Genomic DNA, 19,334 nt, shown 5'->3' with positions numbered 1-19,334 from the left:
CACCAGCCGAAAGATCAATTAGCAGTTCACACTGAGGCCTCGGAGCAACTCATAATCTTAATCAATAGCTGAATTACAAGCCAAATCAATAATATCTAAAGCCTATTCAGTGCAGTTCCCAGCTGGTCTCCTCCGGCTATTCATCAGTGAAATAGTGAAATCAGATTTAGATACTTTTACAAGAATAACATGGCTAAAAGAAAATAAATCCAGAACAATTTACTTTTATTAATCATATGAACAATAATTATTGACTCCTTTTAAAATTCTGTGGGATTCAGAATGTATAGGACTTAAAATATTATAGTGACTTCCTTTAATCCCTACACTGAAGGAAAGTTTACTGACCTCCAGAAATTAGCAAGAGTAACTAAGTGAATATTTAATTTTTTATCTTTATTAAGTTTATTGGTACATGTTAGGTATACAATACAGTTACATTCATCATTGGGGACCTTGTACCTTTACATGACAGGTCTTGGTTCTTATTTTTCCCCATTCCCCAGCCCTCCCATCACCCTGTTTACAAAAAATTGTTTCCATATTTTTCCTTTTCATGTATTTTTTCTTTTACTTTTTTATCTCTCCCCTACCCCTCCCACTTCCCCTACTCTTTTAGACTTTCCTTCCTACTACACAATATCAATTATACATTTTGATCCTTATTTACACTTTTACTTTTTCACACCAGAGAAACTACTCGGTATTTACACGTGTGTCCTCTTCATTTCATTTAAGAGTATGGCCTCAATGTGCATCCACTTAGCTGTAAATCTCTAGTTTCTCTTTCTCTATGGTTGAGTAGTACTCCATTTTGTTAAAAACAAAAAACAAAAAAAACACATCTTCTTTATCCAGTCTCTAGTTGATGGGCAGTTGGGCTGAGTGAATATTTAATTCTTACTTAAGCTCATTTAGGAGTTTGCATATCTATCTAACTTATTTTGTGAGTTCTCATATATCTTCATTAAAAATGGGAAAAAAAGTAGAAGGAACATTCATGGAAGTGGGTAGATGTCAGTCTTAGTCACTTAGAGGAGGAGAGGTTTATTTTGGCTCACAGTTTTCAGAAGTTTCAGTTCATGTTTGAAAGGTTCCAAGGCAGAAGGACTGGGTGAGGAAAGGACCTGGGTGAGGAAAGCTGGTCACACACCCAGGGACCCACCACGTCCAGCCACAACCCACCTCACATTGGTGTACTCAGCTATAGATTCACCAGTGGATTAATCCACTACTGAGATGGCAGCTCCGTGATCCAATCTCCTTCCACATCTAAGAATTTGGGGGGAACATTTCAAATCTAAACCATAACAGTTTCCTTTTAGGGAAATAAGAGTATTTGTTACTGATGTGATTGAATATTTGCTAATATGGTGTTGTGTGTTGCCTCTTCTAAAGTCAACCAAATGGTCTTGGTTTATCTTTCAAATGTAGCAACTGGAACATCACACTCACGAAGCTTAACTCCGGATGATGATGTTTTTCAACATCTTGCACATACCTATGCTTCAAGAAATCCAAACATGACGAAACCAGATCCGTGTAAAAATAAAATGAACTTTCACAACGGAGTTACAAATGGATACTCTTGGTATCCACTCCAAGGTGGGTGCCTCTCTTCCATATTGCCTTCACCCCAAGGTGCCAGCTGAGTTATCTTGACCCAGCAGTTGTCAAAGAGTCCTCTAGGCACAACCCAGCTCCTCAGTCACATCTCCACCAGCTAATATCAGAAGAGCAGTGGCGGGGATGGATAGCTTGGGAGACAGGTGCTCAGACATGGTCCTCACTGCCCGTGGCTCCTCGTTCATTCCAAAATTACAGAATCTGCCTCCTGTGAGCCAGAAACTGATAGAGAAAAATGAACAAGACACAAATCTTACCCTCAAGTTTAATGCGAAGAAACAATTGTGAAGTTGAGAATGATGGTACACACCTGTAACCCCAGCACTTGGGAGGCTGAGGCAGGAAGATTGCAAGTTCAAGGTCAGCCTGGACTACAGAGCAAGATCCTATCTCAAAAAAGCAAACAAAACAATGTAAATAGCGATAGCAGTAAAATTAGAATAAAAATGGAGATTTGGAAAAGGTACAGTGTCCCATAGGAGTATAAAGACAAAACATAGTAGGGAGGAATAAAGACCTTGGAGAAATGCACTGCTTAAGTCCCAGCTAATAAGGACACCTGCTGCTTATATCCAGTCAGTTACTGCCATGCAGCTGTGCAAAGATATTTTCCAGACTAAACTGTCTTCCAGGCAGGACACAGTTTTCCATCCATGGAGTAGGGAGGCCAGGTAAGGGCAAGGGTGACATTGCCACAGAGAATGTGAATGGAAGGGTATTTTTATCTGAAGGAATAATATAAACAGGAGCCTATAGGTGTCTAAAACTCGTACTCAACTGAAAAATGTTAGAAAGGACTCCAGGTGGAACAGCCATGCAAGGACAGTGAGCTGGAACCGAAAGGCATCCCTTCCAGGCCCACAGACAGCAAGCTGCAGTCTGCATGTCTGCACACAGGCTGCTTCCAAAGGCACCTTTCCCCGTTGGCACTTGGGACACACAGACTGTCAAGTAATCTTGCACAAGCTGGTGCTTTTGTGTCTGGTGGCTCCCTGCCAATGTTCAGACAATGTAAACAGTCACAGACCACAATCGATGGCATAGAAACAGCAGAGCCAGCTGGACACCCCACCATCCAGACCTCTCTCTGCCACCCAGATAAGCCCCATCCCACCTGAGGGTTCCAGTCTCTGCTTGGGGGTTAGGGAAGGGCCCCCCTGCCCAGCAGCAGGGCTCTCCTTCATGAGCACTCTCTAACATCCAGGACAAATCCAGATGTGTAAGAAGTTAGCTGAAAGCCCACAGTTGCTGTTGGAAATTGTTCCCAAGTGTGTATGTGAGAGCTGTGTATCTTCAGGAAAAATGCAAGCAAAGCCAGCTGGCTCAAGCAGTTCAGAGCCAAGCGTCTTGGCCACCTGCAAGTTTGCTGGCCCAGCCTGACTGGTCCTGTCCAGAACTGGGGACACACTCCATGCTTGGCATTTTCAACCCCAAATACTTTGCCAGGGACCCTTAGTGCACACCTATTTTGCTGTTTAAATTGTTTATACTCAGATACAGCCAGCTCTGAGGGCTCTGTTTTGTTTTCTCTCCTTTTTCGTTCTGTTTTTTAGTGAACACGAGTTCAGAGAGAAATACAAAACTTATAAGGTAAGTAAAGGAAATAGTAAGGACAGAGAAATTCTTCCTGGCTCGAAACTGGGCCTGTAAAGATATTGCTTAATATTAATATCTTGACATAAAGTTTTGACCATTTTTTCTACTTTAGTACTTCTAAGATACCTGATAGACTTGAGAATGTTTTCTTGGGCAGATATCAAGTGTAACAGATTAAAATTTACTTACTTCAAAGTTCCTATATTCTATCAAATCCAAGATGCCACTTATTATAAAGCAGTATACCACCAGGAAAGAAAAAAAAATGTTTTCAGCTAAATACATGATTTTTTTTAGGCTAAAATTTAAGATACATACCAGTTCAGATTTATGAATATCTAAGGCTGGATGTGGTGGTACCTGCCTGCTACTTGGGAGGCCACGGCAGGAGGACTGCAGGTTCAAGGCCAACCTAGAATATTTTTTGGGACCTTGTCTCAAAAAAAAAAATTGAAAAGACAGTTGTGTCCTTTTGTTTATTCTTTGTAAGAGAGGATTTTTTTGCCTTTGACTTGTACTCTGAACAACATTTTTGCCATTTCTTTAAGATCATGATACACAGTGTATTAACTATTGGTATTCTATGATTATTTTGTTACATAATTTTGTTTCATTAAGGACAGGGCTGGTAACATAGCTCAGTGGTAGAATGCTCCTATATTTGACCTCTAGTACCACAAAAATATATTAAAAAATTTTTTTACATCTTATGAAATAATTATAACCCTTTAAAAACAGGGTCTTCAGAGGTAAGGGAGTGTGAGAGTTGGCCACTTCAGGGGCCATGGAGGTCTTTTTTTCCTCCTAAGAGGCTGTGGTACCTCTTCTCTGACCCCCAGAAGCACCTTGGCAGGATGGATAAGAGCACAGGGGGCTCAGGAAAGATGGACCATCCCAGAATCTGCCACCAAGGGTGGGAATCCCTGGACGTGAGCCTAACTTTGGTGTTCTATTTCTTCCCCCGTACAAGGGTAAAAATTGCTGAGGACTAAATGAGTTGATACAAAGTGCTTTCAACAGTATCTAGCTATCGTGAGTGCTAAGTAAACGTTGGACATTATTATTCTCTTAATAACTAATGTACTTTGCTTTATATAATTGAGTTTATAAATGGTTTATGGAAATACTTTAAATAAAACCTTATTCTAGTTTATATCCATTTAAAATGTAATTTAATCATGTCATTTGCAGGAAAATGGATGGGACTGGAGACTGTCATGTAAGCAAAATAAGCCAGACTCAGAAAGTCCAATACCACATGTTTTCTCTCATATGAGGAATCTAGGAGAGACAGACAAGAGACGGATAGGATAGGAAAGTAGAAGGGAGACTGTGAGAGGAAAGGGGTGGGGAGGATAGAGGAGAGGGGAAGAGGTGGGGAGCAGTGGGGGTATGATCAGAGTATGTTACACGCATTATGAACATGCTCAAATAAAGCCTACTAGTCTATAACTAATATTCTCATTTTAAAAGTCTTAAACCCATCATGAAACTAAAAAATAAAAGGTAATTTAAAGAAGAAATTATAATCTGTAAAGTAGGATTTCAAAAAAAATTTTTAAGACCCATTCCCTACCACTCACTTAATTTTTTTTTCCTCATTGTGTTTACTGGTACATTTTAGGTATACAGTACAGCTACATTCATCACTGGGATCTTGTGCCTCTACATGACAGGTCTTGGTTCTCATTTTTTCCCCTTGTCCCTCCCCGCCCTTCACCCCCCGCTCACAATGTTGGTGCACAGTTGACCTTCAGTCCACCTGATCCAGTTACCCATATGGGAATACTTAGTATGGCCTGTTCATGCCGGGTAATAAAATGTCAGTCCCTGATTGTAGATGCTGATATGTCACTTTCAGCCTTTACAGGTCTGTGTATACTTTCCTTGCAACTGTCTCATTCACCCGTCCCCAGTGTATGTGATACTTGGCTCCACTCCAGTTGGCGACCTTAACAAAAATTAAATATGCTTCTTTTTTAGGTGGAATGCAAGATTACAACTACGTCTGGGCCCAGTGTTTTGAAATTACACTGGAGCTGTCATGCTGTAAATACCCTCGTGAGGAAAGGCTTCCATACTTCTGGAATGATAATAAAGCCTCGTTAATTGAATATATAAAACAGGTGCACCTAGGTTTGTAAAACTTTCTTATTAATTCCTTAACACAAAATATAGTCTTTGGTTGTGCATATGCAGGCCTTTATTAATGGGTTCTAGGTACAGCCTCATTTTAAAAACCAGAACTCACAGTTAAAAATTCTGGTGGCTGGGGATGTAGCTCAGTGGCACCTCACCTGCCTGGCTAGCTCAAGGTCCTGAGTTCAATCCCCAGTACCAGAAAAATAAAGAAGGAAAAAAAATTCTGTCTGAAGCTGGGCATGGTGGCACACAACTGGAATTCCTACTCAGGAGGCTGAGGCAGTTAGAGTTTGAGGCCAGTTTGGAATACATAATGAGACCTGTCTCGAAAAACAAACAAAAAATATGAGGGTCTGCTGTGTGTGAGTTTTGCAGCACCCATTCGGTTCATAGAAGAGAAAATATGCTGCATGTCAACTGAATTTGGGGGTACAAAAATCTGGAGTAGCTCTGTTATATGTTGAATGATCTGGAACTCTGGTAAAAGATTAAGAAAACTGGGTTGTTACTTTTTTTTTAGATCTCTTCCAACTAGAAAAAAGCCAAGTATGCTTGTCACTTGCCATTCAGTACCACAGACCCTGAGAACACTGGTGATAGCATTGCACAGCTTTTACAGAATTGGGTGGTAACCTAGCACCATTAGCTTGAATCCCACTCGGTCCTCCCCTCTGCCATATGTCCTGGCTGGAGTCTTCTCAGCCTGTTTCCTGAAGGCTGTCCAGCCTGTGCCACAGAGGGACGAACTCAACCTGGCAGACAGTGGTAGCTTTCACACTTCCGCAGGGGCTGGCCCAGAGGTTTGTTGAGACAGATTCAGGACCATCCCGAGCGCCTCATTTAGTGGGGCTTAAATTAGCATCTGCCTAGGTGATGCTGCTGCTGGCCCAGGGTCTACACTAAGAAAACCACGGCACTAGAGAAACACACTCTTGAGATGATGGAAGCCTGTGCAGTTCGGGTTTCTTAGGCAGTCAGAGTCTCTTCAGGCAGGACGTTGAAGGCTCTCCTGTATGCCAATGTTTCTTTCTCCATCATGGGAACTGTCACATTAGTTCTCTACCACACTGAGCCACACAGAGGGTGTGTAGACATTTGGTACATGAACTACTCAAATTCTTGCACAGGAGGGCTGGGAATTTAGCTCAGTGGTTCTGCCGCCTGCCTCGAAAGCGCAAGGTCCCAAATACGATCTCTGGTAACAAAACAAAACAAATTCTTGCACACTTCACACCAACATTTTTCATCTGTTAAAAGTAGATGGGGAGCCAGGCATGGTGGTGCACGCCTGTAATCCCAGCACTCAGGAGGCTGAGGCAGGAGGATCACTGTGAGTTCGAGACCAGCCTGGGCTATATAGTGACTTCCAGGTAGGCCTCAACTACATAGTGAGACCCTGTCTGAAAAAACCAAAACAAAAAAACAAAGAAAAGAAAAACTAAATTAAAACTACACTGAAATAGCATTTCTCATCATTATACTGGTGACAGTTCAGACACCACACTAATACTCTGCTGGTTAGATTCTGAAGGGCCAGGTGTGCGTAGTGAAAATGCAGAATAGACCAGCCCGGTGGTAAGGCCCGGCGGCAGTTACCACACCTTGACCCAGCAATCCCACCACAGCCATTGACCTAAAAATGACATCTCCAGTGCCAGTAGAAACCACAAGTGTTAAAGTTGTTAACCGCGAGATTATCTGAGTTGCCATAATACCAGAATGCTTGGATCTATATAAACAACGGGGGCAGCAGGCAGCTGTAAAAAAAAGCATGTATAAACTTAACCGTTCTACAGTATTTCTACCCACATTGATCCTTTAATGTGTTGCTTTGCTTATTCCTTCCTGAAATTCATCCTTCGTCGGTATCAACATGAGAATGCAACTGAACGTGAAATATATTCTTGTAACTGCACTCCTAATTTCAGAATTTCAATCTAGCTGTAAACATGACTGTACTTGCCAAGCTCTGAATGAAAGTGGGCTGTGAAGAGTCATGCTGATCGAATATTGTCAGTGAAGGAGTTTGTACACTGATAAATAACACAGACATTGCAGCATAAATATTTTTATGATTAATTTGGAGGGTTTACGAGTTTATTTACACTAGGTTATATGAAGAATATTCATCTGCCAGTCTATACCAATCCTGCCCCCTTGTGGTTTAAGGGAGGCATTTTCCGTGGTTTAATAATGAAACCGTATTTCTAAGTGCTGGTGAAGTATGATTATCATCACTTAATAAAAAATTTCTCTCTCCTTGGTGTCAAATAAGGAGCTAAAATGAGGTAGATTATGGAAGCAGATGAACCCATGTTTGGTGTTGCTCTAGTTTAAGAAAATTATTGATATTTGTCAATCTATATTTTACTACTTGCAAGGACGATTCTGATGTCTCTAGGTCCCTGACCTGCCTTGTTTGGGAAAATCTACTTTTTTTTTTTTTTTTTTTTCCCCAGTGGGGAGTATCAAACCAAGGCCTTGAACACATAAGGGCTTTCTGCTTTAGAAGAAGTCCGGCCATTAAGACAGGAGCCTGGGTAGATCCAGGCTATTTCATCCTCTGTCTTGTTTGCAACACTGAACAAGCACTTGGTCTGACCCTCAGCTTAGTCAACAGAGTGGGATTAATAGCATCAGTGCTACTTCACATCACTCTGTTCTAAGGCCCCATGGGGTTATGCTTTTATTTAGAACTCTGCATATCTGTTTAAACTCAGGCTTGTGGTACTGTGTGTCATTCTTAGAGGATTTACTAGGTGTGTGTTAGGATAAGGGTGTCTGTAGACATTAGATGTCTAGTGCTAGACTGTCCTGCTTGTCACCCTCTGGAGACAAGAAAGGTGAGCAAGACAGTGTTACCTGCTGCTGCCCTGTCTCCCCTGGACTCTTCAAGGCAGATCCAAACCCAGTGGTCGAGTGAATGGCTCACACCCCAGCCTACTGAAGCTACTGGGCCCTAGGAGAATATGGTACAGGCTGAGTTCCAGAAGCCTCTGGCACACAGATGTAGATCTCATACCAGATCTGCAACAAGTGGAACTGTGGTCATTAGATGCTGGGGATCAAACCAAGGCATGGACATGCATGGACTCCCAAGTACTGTCCTGGTGCTCACTGAACTGCCTACAGACGCGGAATTCGTTCTTACCAGCAGGGACTCTCCATTCATGAAGTAATACATTTCTGAGGGAAGGAAGGCTTAACCTTTCCCAGTACATCTCCAGGTATGGCCAGAATTTAAGCTTCAGGTTTCATGTCTGCTCCTTTCTTTATTATCTGAACTTTTAAAATATTATTTTTTGGGCCAGGGATTTAGCTCAGTGGTGCCGCCACCTGCCTTGCAAGCACAAGGGCCCGAGTTCAATCCCCGGTACCAAAAAATATATGTATTATTTTTTGTTCCCCTACTGATAGCTCTTTCAGAGGTATTGGTCTTTTTCAGCACACCAAATAGTAGAAATAAATAAAAGTAGGACTTTGAAAAAAAAGGCAAAAGAAGGACAAGTTACATGAAAATAGGTTTATATAGTTGACTTGTATTGAGAACGAGAGAAATACAGCATTTAATAATTCATTTTCAGGGAGATGGGTGAAGATTAAATAACTGAACAGGAAAGAAAATAAAAAGCAACTTGGGTCAGAAGTTTGCTTAATGATCAAGCTAAAGAATTTGTTGCTAAATGTCAGAACCTTCTTTTTTTCATTTTAATTTTTCTGGAGGAAATTAATGTGTGCCTCATATTTTTCTAATAATTGTTGTGTTTAACTATTTGAGGATAATTTAAGGTATCTTATTGTGGTTTTTGTGGTTTCTCATATATGTCATGGAACTTAGACACCTTCACCTTAAGGTAGCCTGGGCTGGGGATTTAGCTCAGCGGTTCGGTGGCCTGCCTTGTAAGCGCAAGGACCAGAGTTCAATCCCCAGTACCAAAAAAAAAAAAAAACACCTTAAGGTAGCCTGGGCTGGGGATTTAGCTCAGCGGTTCGGTGGCCTGCCTTGTAAGCGCAAGGACCAGAGTTCAATCCCCAGTACCAAAAAAAAAAAAAAACACCTTAAGGTAGCCTGGTTTGTTATTGGAATGAACAAACTGGACTGTGAAATTTAGGCTTTAAAATGAGACACAGGGTGGGGGGTAGAGCTCATTGGTAGAGAACTTGCATAGAATGTTTAAGGCCCTCTGTTTGGTCTCCAGTAAGACCACAAAAAAGATGTTTACTCTTGAAACTTTGAAAGGAGCGAGGTCACCAATTCATTGTGGGCTCTCATTATGGGTTTACCTCTGGCTTGTGACTTCCAAAGCCTTACCCTTCTTGGCTGCAAAATGTTGCTATTGTTGTATGGTGGGGTGGGTGTTGCTGAGGATCAGATCCAGGGACTCATGCATTCTTGGCAAGCACCCTACCGCTGAGATGCACACCAAGCCCTGTAGAATTGTGAGAATAACATTGTCTGCCTTATAGGTGATGTGAAAATTCAATGAGAAAAATGCACATTAAACACTTCCCAAAGAGCCCGATTAAGTGCTCAGTAAATGTTAGTTCCTGTTATTAATAATAATGCGATCCCATCAAGCAATTCCATGCTTCAGGCAACCTTATGTTTATAAATTTTCTTCCTAGAGTTTGCTTGACCATGAGACAAAACTGTTGAGTCCCTTGTGTAAATAAATATCTTGTAAACAATTACATTGTTTTTGTTTAAGATTTTATAGAATCCACTAATGGTATGTTGCAGTACACTTTGGTGACTGAGCAAACAACTGGAAATTATAAGATGGGTCTTAGGTTATCATCTCTGTTCTCTCATTTTGATGAGATGCTATAAATGGAATATTTGGCAAGTAGCAAATTTGAGCAATCAGAATAGTAGCTTGACTAATTTACAGTCAACAAAAATACTTTCTTTTCTCTAACACTTTTTAACTCAAAATAGCTAATAAAAATAGGGCAGCATGGTGGTACAGTACTATAATCCAAGCAATGAGGAGGCTGAAGCAAGAGGACTGCCTAAAGTTCAAGGCCAGCCTGGACTACACAGCAAGACCCTGCTGTCTCAAAAAAAAAAAAGGCATATTTTCTTAAACAATGACAAGAATTTTTCATATATCATGTGTTTACACTCAATTTTCTTTTTTGTGTCACAGGTATAAAGGGTCAAGTTTTTGATCAGAATAGAAATCCATTACCCAATATAATTGTGGAAGTCCAAGATAGAAAACATATCTGCCCATTTAAAACCAACAAATTCGGAGAATATTATCTACTTCTCTTGCCCGGATCCTATGAAATAAATGTAAGTATGCAGTCCTAGTTGTTATTAAAGTACTATAGCACTCACAGTACTCACCCAAGAGGAACTGAAAGTTGAAAAATCCAAAAGTAGATGTAATGGGGCAAAAGGAAAGAACAACATCAGACTTGCAACTGGCAGCAGAGTGGAGTGAGTAGGAATATGAGAGCAACAAAAGAGAAATAGAAAAACATAAAACAAAAAAATAGTTTTCTCCTAGCTAGAAATTAATTTTTAATAGAAACTAAATCTTATTTTTGTGATAGCTTTTCTAATGAAAAATACAAACTTATTAAGAATAATAAGAGTGAGCTAAGGGCCGGGGATTTAGCTCAGTGGTTCCACCGCCTGCCTTGCCAGCCCAAGGACCAGAGTTCAATCCCCTGTACCAAAAAAAAAGAGTGAACTAAGATGGCTGAACAGAGGAGCCTTGCCATGACTGTGTCACAGAGACGAGTCAAGGCTAAAAAGGAGAACCTGTATTTTAAGCAAAGTGAGGGAGGGAAACCTCTGGAAATTAGTAAATGGGTGATGAGAACCAAAATAGCACGGAGAGTTGAAAACAACAAAGTAATCTGCAACTTCAGCCCTGGCTCCCAGTCAACAAAGGGAAGTAGTGGGATCAACCCAGCATAAGCTAACCAGGAAAGTGCCAGAAACAGGCTGGCAGTCCTAACTGCTGGAAAATTCCAGTCTTTACAAGCTATAAATCCAGCTTGTAGATCTGGCTAGTATAAAAGTGACTTCTCTGTCAAAGAAGACACTGACTTTGGACCTTCCCCGAACTCCAAAACTCAACTATCACAGCCGCCACTCCTATATGCCATCTTAGTTTATAGGCCTGTGGCCAAATACTTCACAGTGTCAGGAGCCTTGGGCTGGTGCACATTTCACTGGCCAGAAAATTGCTTCCCAGATTTCTGCAGCTTCAGGACCAGTGGCTGCCCAGCCACAGTTACAAGCCTAAGTCCCACTCACCTTTGTCCCATGAGATCTATGATAGGTCTCCCAAGCCCACAACTTTTGAACTACAGCCACTATTGCTAAGTCCTACTTCACTCACACCTATCCATTTGAGGCTAGGAAAGCTCCCAAGTAAGCCAATAGCTCCAAGAACACAGCTGCCAGGGGGGCCAACCCCTGCTGACAATTGCAGTCACAAAGTACGATCTAGGCAAAGTCTCCTTCCCAGCCCAAACTTGGGACCACAGTTGTCGGTACAAAAAGCCCTGTCTTCACTTAAGCTTCTCCCTGGGAACCAGAAGAAGTGCCCATCTATGTTCTTCAGCTCCAGGACTGCACCTACCACTGCCACACGCCTCATCTCCACAAGAGCTGGCTGCCCTGCATGACCTAGTGACATTCCTACCCTGGTACCAAAGCCACAGCCACAGGACTGTCTGTACTAAACCCACCTACAGAACTTCTTCTCTACAATCCACAGACTTCTAACCACAGAACTGATGCCAAAAGCCCTAGTTCACTTATACCTGTCCCTTGGGACCAGGAAAAGGTATGATCTGGGTCCCAGAGCTCCACAAAAACATTCAACAGCTCTTCAAACGCCCAACAACATAAGGACACAAGAAATATGAAAGGAAATAGAAACTTCTAAAGAAAAACAACTTCTCCAGAAAGATTCTAATTTGAAGGAAGTCTATGTAAGATGCCTGAAAAAAAATTCAAATGGTGATCCTAACAACAGTGAGATGGAAGACAGTACAGAGAAACAATACAAGGAAATGAGAAAAACAATTCAGGTTATGAATGAGAAATTCCCTGCTGGGATTCAACTTCTAAGAAATATAATTGGAAAGAAAATAACAGCTCCATGTTCATACTTTATATATTTCAAGGAGCTTGATACCTAGGTAAGATAACTGATCTCCTGTGTGTTCAACAACTGGAGACCAAGTTTAAAACATAACCGGGCTAAGAGGACAACCAATATTTTGGCTCTTGCCTTCAGTCAACAAAACCCAGGATAAGAGGGAACCCTTTTTTTCAAAACCCTAGAACTTTGGTGGGTCCCTCCACCTCCTGAACAGGGAGATTGTTGGACCACAGAGGACAAAAGTCAATCAATGTATGGTGTGCTAAAAAGGAGGGTCACCAGGAGAAAAAAAAAGGTCTACACTTCCATGGGAAGCCATATGGTCAAGCAAGGCCATGATCCATCATCCTAGCACCTAAAACTGACAGAGGAGCTGAGAGGCTCTACACATGATTCCAAAAGTAATGCCTGAGAAGCCTTGATTGACCTTGGTAGATAAGAGGTTAATTCTGATTAACACAGGTCTAACTTAAGTCGGTCTTAGACACCAAAAAAAATGTTAATCAAAAATATATTAAAAGTAATAATAATAATATAGGCAAAACATCAAAAAAGGGGCTCCAGTTACTTATCCCTGTTGACAGTTTCTGGTATACCTAAAAACAGTTCTAAGAGCCAGCTGGTTACAATTGCTATTCCAATCACTTAAAAACAGTATTTGGATGTGACTTCTTCCCCAATCTACTTTCCTATTCCAATGCTCATGCTTTGGTCATATGTGCTTTAAAGTTTATTTATTCTTACCTTGTACAACAGCAGGTAATGCAATAAAAACCCTGTTAGAATAGATAATTCCAAGATTTGGAATAATTAAAAGCATAGACTCAGGTAATGGGAGCCACTTCATGGCTCAAGTAGTTAGGGGCCACTATAGGGAGTTGGTTATAACTTGGAAATACCATATCCCTTAGCACTCTTCCTCTGATTAAATAAAACAGAAGAACCAAACTCTTAAAACTCATCAAACCAAACTTGGTTACCATGGATCAAATGTCTTCCCATTGCTTTACTTAGATTTAGGACAGCTCCCCCAAAAAGACATTGGGTTATCTCTGTATGAAATTCTGCATGAAAAGCAGGCCTTCTAATGTGCCCACTTTTAAAGCCAAAGATCAATTCTTAAGAAATTATGTGCTTGGCTTGGCTTTCACTGTCATTCCCTCAGACAAAAGGGACTTTTAGCTCAAACCCTACCACTTGACTTTCCAGTCTATCCACACCAGTCTGGGAACTATTTGTTGATCAACTCATAAAAAGAGGACAAACTTGGATCAGCCTAGGAGGGTCCCTTCCTCAAGGGAGAGCCCCTTGCTCCTGACTACCAAAACTATAGACCTAATGGCAAAGTGGAGATAAATTCTCCACACTCGGCTAACATGCTTCTGATGGAAGAACGTAACAAAAAGAGTGAACTTCTGTTCATGGACTTTGAAGAAAGGACTCTGAAGGGGAGGCTTTAGGCTGCCTCCCCTTTGTTTGAACATACTGAATTAGAGAAAATGTTCAGTCTAGATTCTGGATTCCAGGAACACAGCTAACAGCCAAAGATAACTTATCAATAGCCAGAAACTTTTTGTCCCCATACCACCACTCTTCCTTCCACTTATCAACCCTGCCCAGCAACCTTTCAGATCCTCTTTTCATGCCACTTAACCTAGCCAATCAGGATAAATTGTGAATCTTCAACCCAGCCAATAGGAAAAAAGATCAGCTGCTTCTCATTAGGGATAAAAAGAGCCTGTTGCATCCTCTCTGTATGCCTGCAACCTCATGCCTGCGTGTGCTTGCACCATTCTGCAGAAGTAAAACCTTGCCTTGTTGAGGAAAAAGTGACAAATTCACCAAAGAAATAGAAATATAAAAGAACCCATCAGAAATCTTGAAACTAAGAACTTCAATCAATGAAATGAAAAATACAGTAGAGGGCTTGTTCAACAGTCAAGAACAAGCAGAAGACAGAATTTCTGAATTTAAGGATAGTTCTTTTGAATTAACCCAGTCAGAGACAATTAAAAAGAAGTTAGACTGCTTACAAGACTTACAGGACACTGTTCTGTAAACAAATATTTACATTGTAGGAATTTCGGACAGTGAAGTAAAGAGGAAAGGCACTGAAACCTATTTCACAAAATAATAGTTGAAAAAAATTCCCAAATCTTCAAAGACATAGACATGCAAATACAAGGAAATCAATGAATCTCAACTAGATTCAATTAAATCATACCTTCACTAGACATACGTAGAATGACAAATATAGAAGACAAAGGGAGAATAGTAAACAGAGCAAGAAATGCATCAAGTCACATAAAAAGGAATAGTCACTAAACATACAGCCAATTTCTGAGCAGAAAACTTCCAGGCCAGAAGAGAATGGTAGGACATATTTAAAATACTGAAAAAAGTGGTTCCACTGCCTGCCTCACAAGAACAAGGACCCAAATTTGGTCCCTGGTACCTAAAAAATAAAATAAAATACTGAAAGAAAAAGAAAAATCCTGCCAACCATGAATATTATACCCAACAAAATTATCCTTCAAATATGAAAGAAAAATAAAATCTTTTCCAGATAAGCAAAAATAGAATCACCACCAGAACAGCCCTATAAAAAAAAAAAAAAACCTTAGCATGAAATGACAGGAAACTACTACTAAATAAAAAAAAAATTGAAAGGAAAAAAAAAACAAAAAAAAAAAAAACAAATTAAAAAAAAAAAAAAATACTTAGTCTTATGCTAGAAAAGATAACTACCATGAAAACACATGAGCCAGGCATGATGGCACACACCTATAAATCCAGGATTCAGGAGACTGAGACAGGAGAATTGCTGAAAGTTTGAGGCCAGCCTGAGTTATACAGTGAGTCCAAGACCAGCCTGAGCTACACAGTGAGACCTTATCTCAAAAAAAAAAAAAAATTAGAAAAAGAGAAACAAACCTTAGCATGACATGACAGGAAACTACTACTAAATGACAAAAAGATTGAAAGGAAAAAATATACAAAAAAAGTAGAACACAATTAACAAAATAACAGGAGGAAATTCATACACATTAATAATAACCTTAAATGTAAATGGATTAATGTCATCAGCCAAAAGAGAGAAGCTCGGCAAATGGATTTTTTTTTTAAAGCAAGATTCACTATATTCTGCCTACAAGAAACTCACTTCACTGACAAAGGAACACAGAGACTAACCATGAAGGATTGGAAAAAAGACACATCACACAAATGGAAACCAAAAGCAAGCAGGAGTAGCTATACTCAGATAAAACAGACATTAAGTTTTAATTGTAAAGGCAAAGAATGTCATCATACATTGATAAGAGGATAAATTCCAAAAGGAGATATAACAAACGTAAATATATATGCAACCTATATGGGACCACCCAGATATATAAAGCAAATATTAGATCTAAAGGGAGAAATTGACTCTTAATACAGTAACGGAGGACTTTAATATCTAACTTTACTCAATGACAAATCAGACAGAAAATCAATAAATATCTGATTTTTATCATACTATAGAGCAAATGGACCTACATTTTATCCAACAGTAGCAGAATGCACATTATTTTCATCACTATGTGGAACATTTCTACAAGATAGAACATATTAGGCCACAATCAAATCTCAGTAGATTTAAAAAAAAAATAGGGATTTAGCTCAGTGGTGCCACACGTGACTCACAAGTGCAAGGTCCTGAGTTTGATCCCTGGTACAAAAAAAGAAAAAAATCATACCGTGTATGTTCTAAGACCACAACAGTTTAAAACTTCAAATCAATAAAAAGATGAAAAGTATACAAACACATGGAAATTGAATAACGTTCCTAGATAACTGAGTAATTGAAAGTTAAAAAGGAAAATAAAAAATTAAATTTGAAATTAAATTGAAAATGGTAATTCAACATACCAAAATCTGTAAGATACAGCCAAAGCAGTATGGAGAAAGAAGTTTATTGCAATAAAAGCATACATTTAAAACAAAATAGAGGAGCTGGAGATTTAGCTCAGTGGTTCCGCCACCTGCCTCACAAGTGCAAGGTCCCAAGTTTGATCCCCAGTACCCCCCAAAAAAAATAGATCTTAAAAGTACACCTCAGGGCTCAGGATTTAACTCAGTGGTGCCATCTGCCTCACACATAAAAGGTCCTGAGTTCGATCCCCGGTACAAAAAAAAATACACCTCAAGACATAAAAGCAGAACAAACTAAATCTCAAAATTAGTAGAAGAAATCAAGATCAGAGCATAAATAAAAAAGGATGATGATGTTGTCTAGTATCTACAAGGCTGAGGTTTGATCCTAATTTTGAAACATTACAAAGCCATAGTAACTAAAACAGCATGGTATTGGCATTAAAACCAGATACATAGACCAACGGAACAGAATAGTGAACTCAGAAATTAAACTGTGTTCAAACGGCCAACTGATTTTTGGCAGAAGCACCAAGAATATACAATGGAGAAAAGAGGGTTTCTTTAATAAATGGATATGCATATATGGAAGAATGAAACTGGATTCTTTCATCATATACAAACATTAACTCAAAATGGATCAAAGACCTAAATGTTATAACTGAAACTATGAAAATTACTCTACAAAATCACAATGGAGTGATAATGAATTTTTAGATGGATCTTCAAAGGCAAGGCAACAAATTTAAAAAATAGGATAATACCAAATTAATCTTTTGCACCACAAAGGAAATAATCAAAGTCAATGTATAAAGTAGAAAATATATACAAACTATTCATCTGAGAGAGATTGTTATTCAGAATATACATGGAACTAAAAATGTATACCCCCAAAAAAATCTAGTTTAAAAATGTGCTATGCCTGGGCATATTGGCACATGCCTGTAATCATAGCACTTGGAAAGCTAAGACAGAGGAGGTTCAACATGAGTTCAAGACCAGCCTGAACTATGTAGCAAGACCCTGTCTCTAAAAACTAAAAATACACTATATGAACCAGACATTTCTCAAAAGAAGACATATAAACAGCCAACAAGTACACAAAAAACAATGCTCCTTAATCTCACTAATCATCAGGGAAATGCAAGTCAAAACCACAATGAGATATCATCCCATGCAAGTCAGGACAATCATCAAAAAGAAAACATTACAGGGCCAGGGATTTAGCTCAGTGGTTCTGCTGCCTTCCTTGCAAGCACAAGTTCCCAAGTTCGATCCCTGGTACCAAAAAAAAAAGACATTACAAATACTGGTGAGGATGTGGAGAAAATTCATATAGACATTGTGGAAAACAGTATGGAGATTCCTTAAAACACTAAAAATAAAAAGGAATAGCTAATTGTGCTAACAAAGTCAATATCACCCTCATTTTTGTCTCCAACAGTTTCATTTGCATATTTATAAGAGAATTCAGCATTATTAAAAAGTGAATTTGGCTGGGTGTGGTGGTGCACACCTGTAATCCCAGCACTCAGGAGGCTGAGGCAGGAGGATTGCTGTGAGTTCGAGACTAGCCTGGGCTACGTAGTGAGTTCCAGGTCAGTCTCAACTACATACACAGTGAGACCCTGTCTCAAAAAACCAAAAATAAATAAATAAATAAATAAGTGAATTTACAGACTATTTAATAACTGACATTTTAAAGTAACTTTTTAATAATATGACAACTTACAACAATGGCAGTCTTACTTATTAAAACATTGTTTACTTCTTTTAAAAAACACTAAAAATAAAACTACCAGATAAAATCAAGCAATCCCACTACTGTTTATATATACCCAAAAAAGATGAAATCATTATACAAAGAGATATTTCCCCCTCTATATATTACAGCACTATTCACAATAGCTCAAATACAGAATCAACTCAGCTACCCTTCAGTGAATGAATGGATTTAAGAAGTAGCACGTACACAGAATATTATTCATCCATAAAAAAGAATAAAATTCTGTCATTTGCAGCAATATAGATGGAACCAGAGGTCATTATGTTAATTGAAGTAAGTCAGACACAGAAAGACAAATCCACATGTTCTCACACCTTGTAGAAGAATGTAATGGAATAGTGTTCATTAGAGACTAGGGAGGGCAGGGGGCTGGGGATTGGAAAGAAGTCAGTAAGGGGTACCAAAACAGTGCAAAAATCATTTCTGCTTCTTCTTTAGCACAGTAGGGTATCTATATATTAGAACACTGTTTTATTTCAAAATGACTAGAGAAGGAGAATACAAATTCTCAGCACATGAAAATGAATTTGGAGAGACAGAAATACTTACAACCCTGATTTGTTTACATGGTACATTGTAGACATGTATTGAATTAACCATAATGTACCCAATAAAGACCCACAAATAGGTCCCAGTAAAAAAAAGTAACCAATATAGCAAAAGTACTCCCAAGCTTCATAGGATACCATTTAATACCCATTCCATAAAATTTCTGCCATTAAAAAAAAGGGGGGGACTGGGGGATGGAGGTGTTGGTCAGTGATATGAACAAGGCCTTCTATTCAATCCCCAGCCCCACAGAGGATAGGAGGGAAAGATTGAGACAAGTTCCTTAGAACTCTTTCTAAATGAAATTTGATCTATGACTTTTACCATGAGCAAGTGCTGGGTATATTTTGCAATCCTCTTATCAATTCATGCAAGTAAAATTTTAGTTTTAATTCTATTAAGATGCATGTTTGAGTCATTTCTTCCTAAAAAAAGAGGCATAACTGAAAAAGTACCTCTTATAATTGACCAGATTGTCCTTCCTCTTTGATGTAACATTCTTTAAGAAATTCAGGACTCTTCTGTTTCATTTTTTCATTTTTGGATTGTTTGTTTGAGTATGGAGTCACTTTTTTTTTTTTTTTTTTTTTGTT

The 19,334-nt window shown here is 39.2% G+C and overlaps 1 protein-coding gene across 1 annotated transcript in view; it reads left to right on the top strand.

Moving 5' to 3' along the window:
• Cpm (carboxypeptidase M) overlaps positions 1-19,334 on the top strand; it is a 65,678-nt gene that overhangs the window by 44,742 nt on the left and 1,602 nt on the right. The window contains 3 exon segments of the mRNA XM_033763493.1: positions 1,435-1,605; positions 5,206-5,358; positions 10,515-10,663. Coding sequence (XP_033619384.1) covers positions 1,435-1,605; positions 5,206-5,358; positions 10,515-10,663 — 473 coding nt within the window.

The sequence above is a fragment of the Fukomys damarensis genome, unplaced genomic scaffold (genome assembly GCF_012274545.1).
Source record: "Fukomys damarensis isolate Sample0158 unplaced genomic scaffold, DMR_v1.0_HiC HiC_scaffold_15, whole genome shotgun sequence".
Lineage (NCBI taxonomy): Eukaryota > Metazoa > Chordata > Mammalia > Rodentia > Bathyergidae > Fukomys > Fukomys damarensis.
The sequence above is the reverse complement of the archived record's forward strand: the minus strand, read 5'-3'. Positions and strand labels throughout refer to the sequence as shown.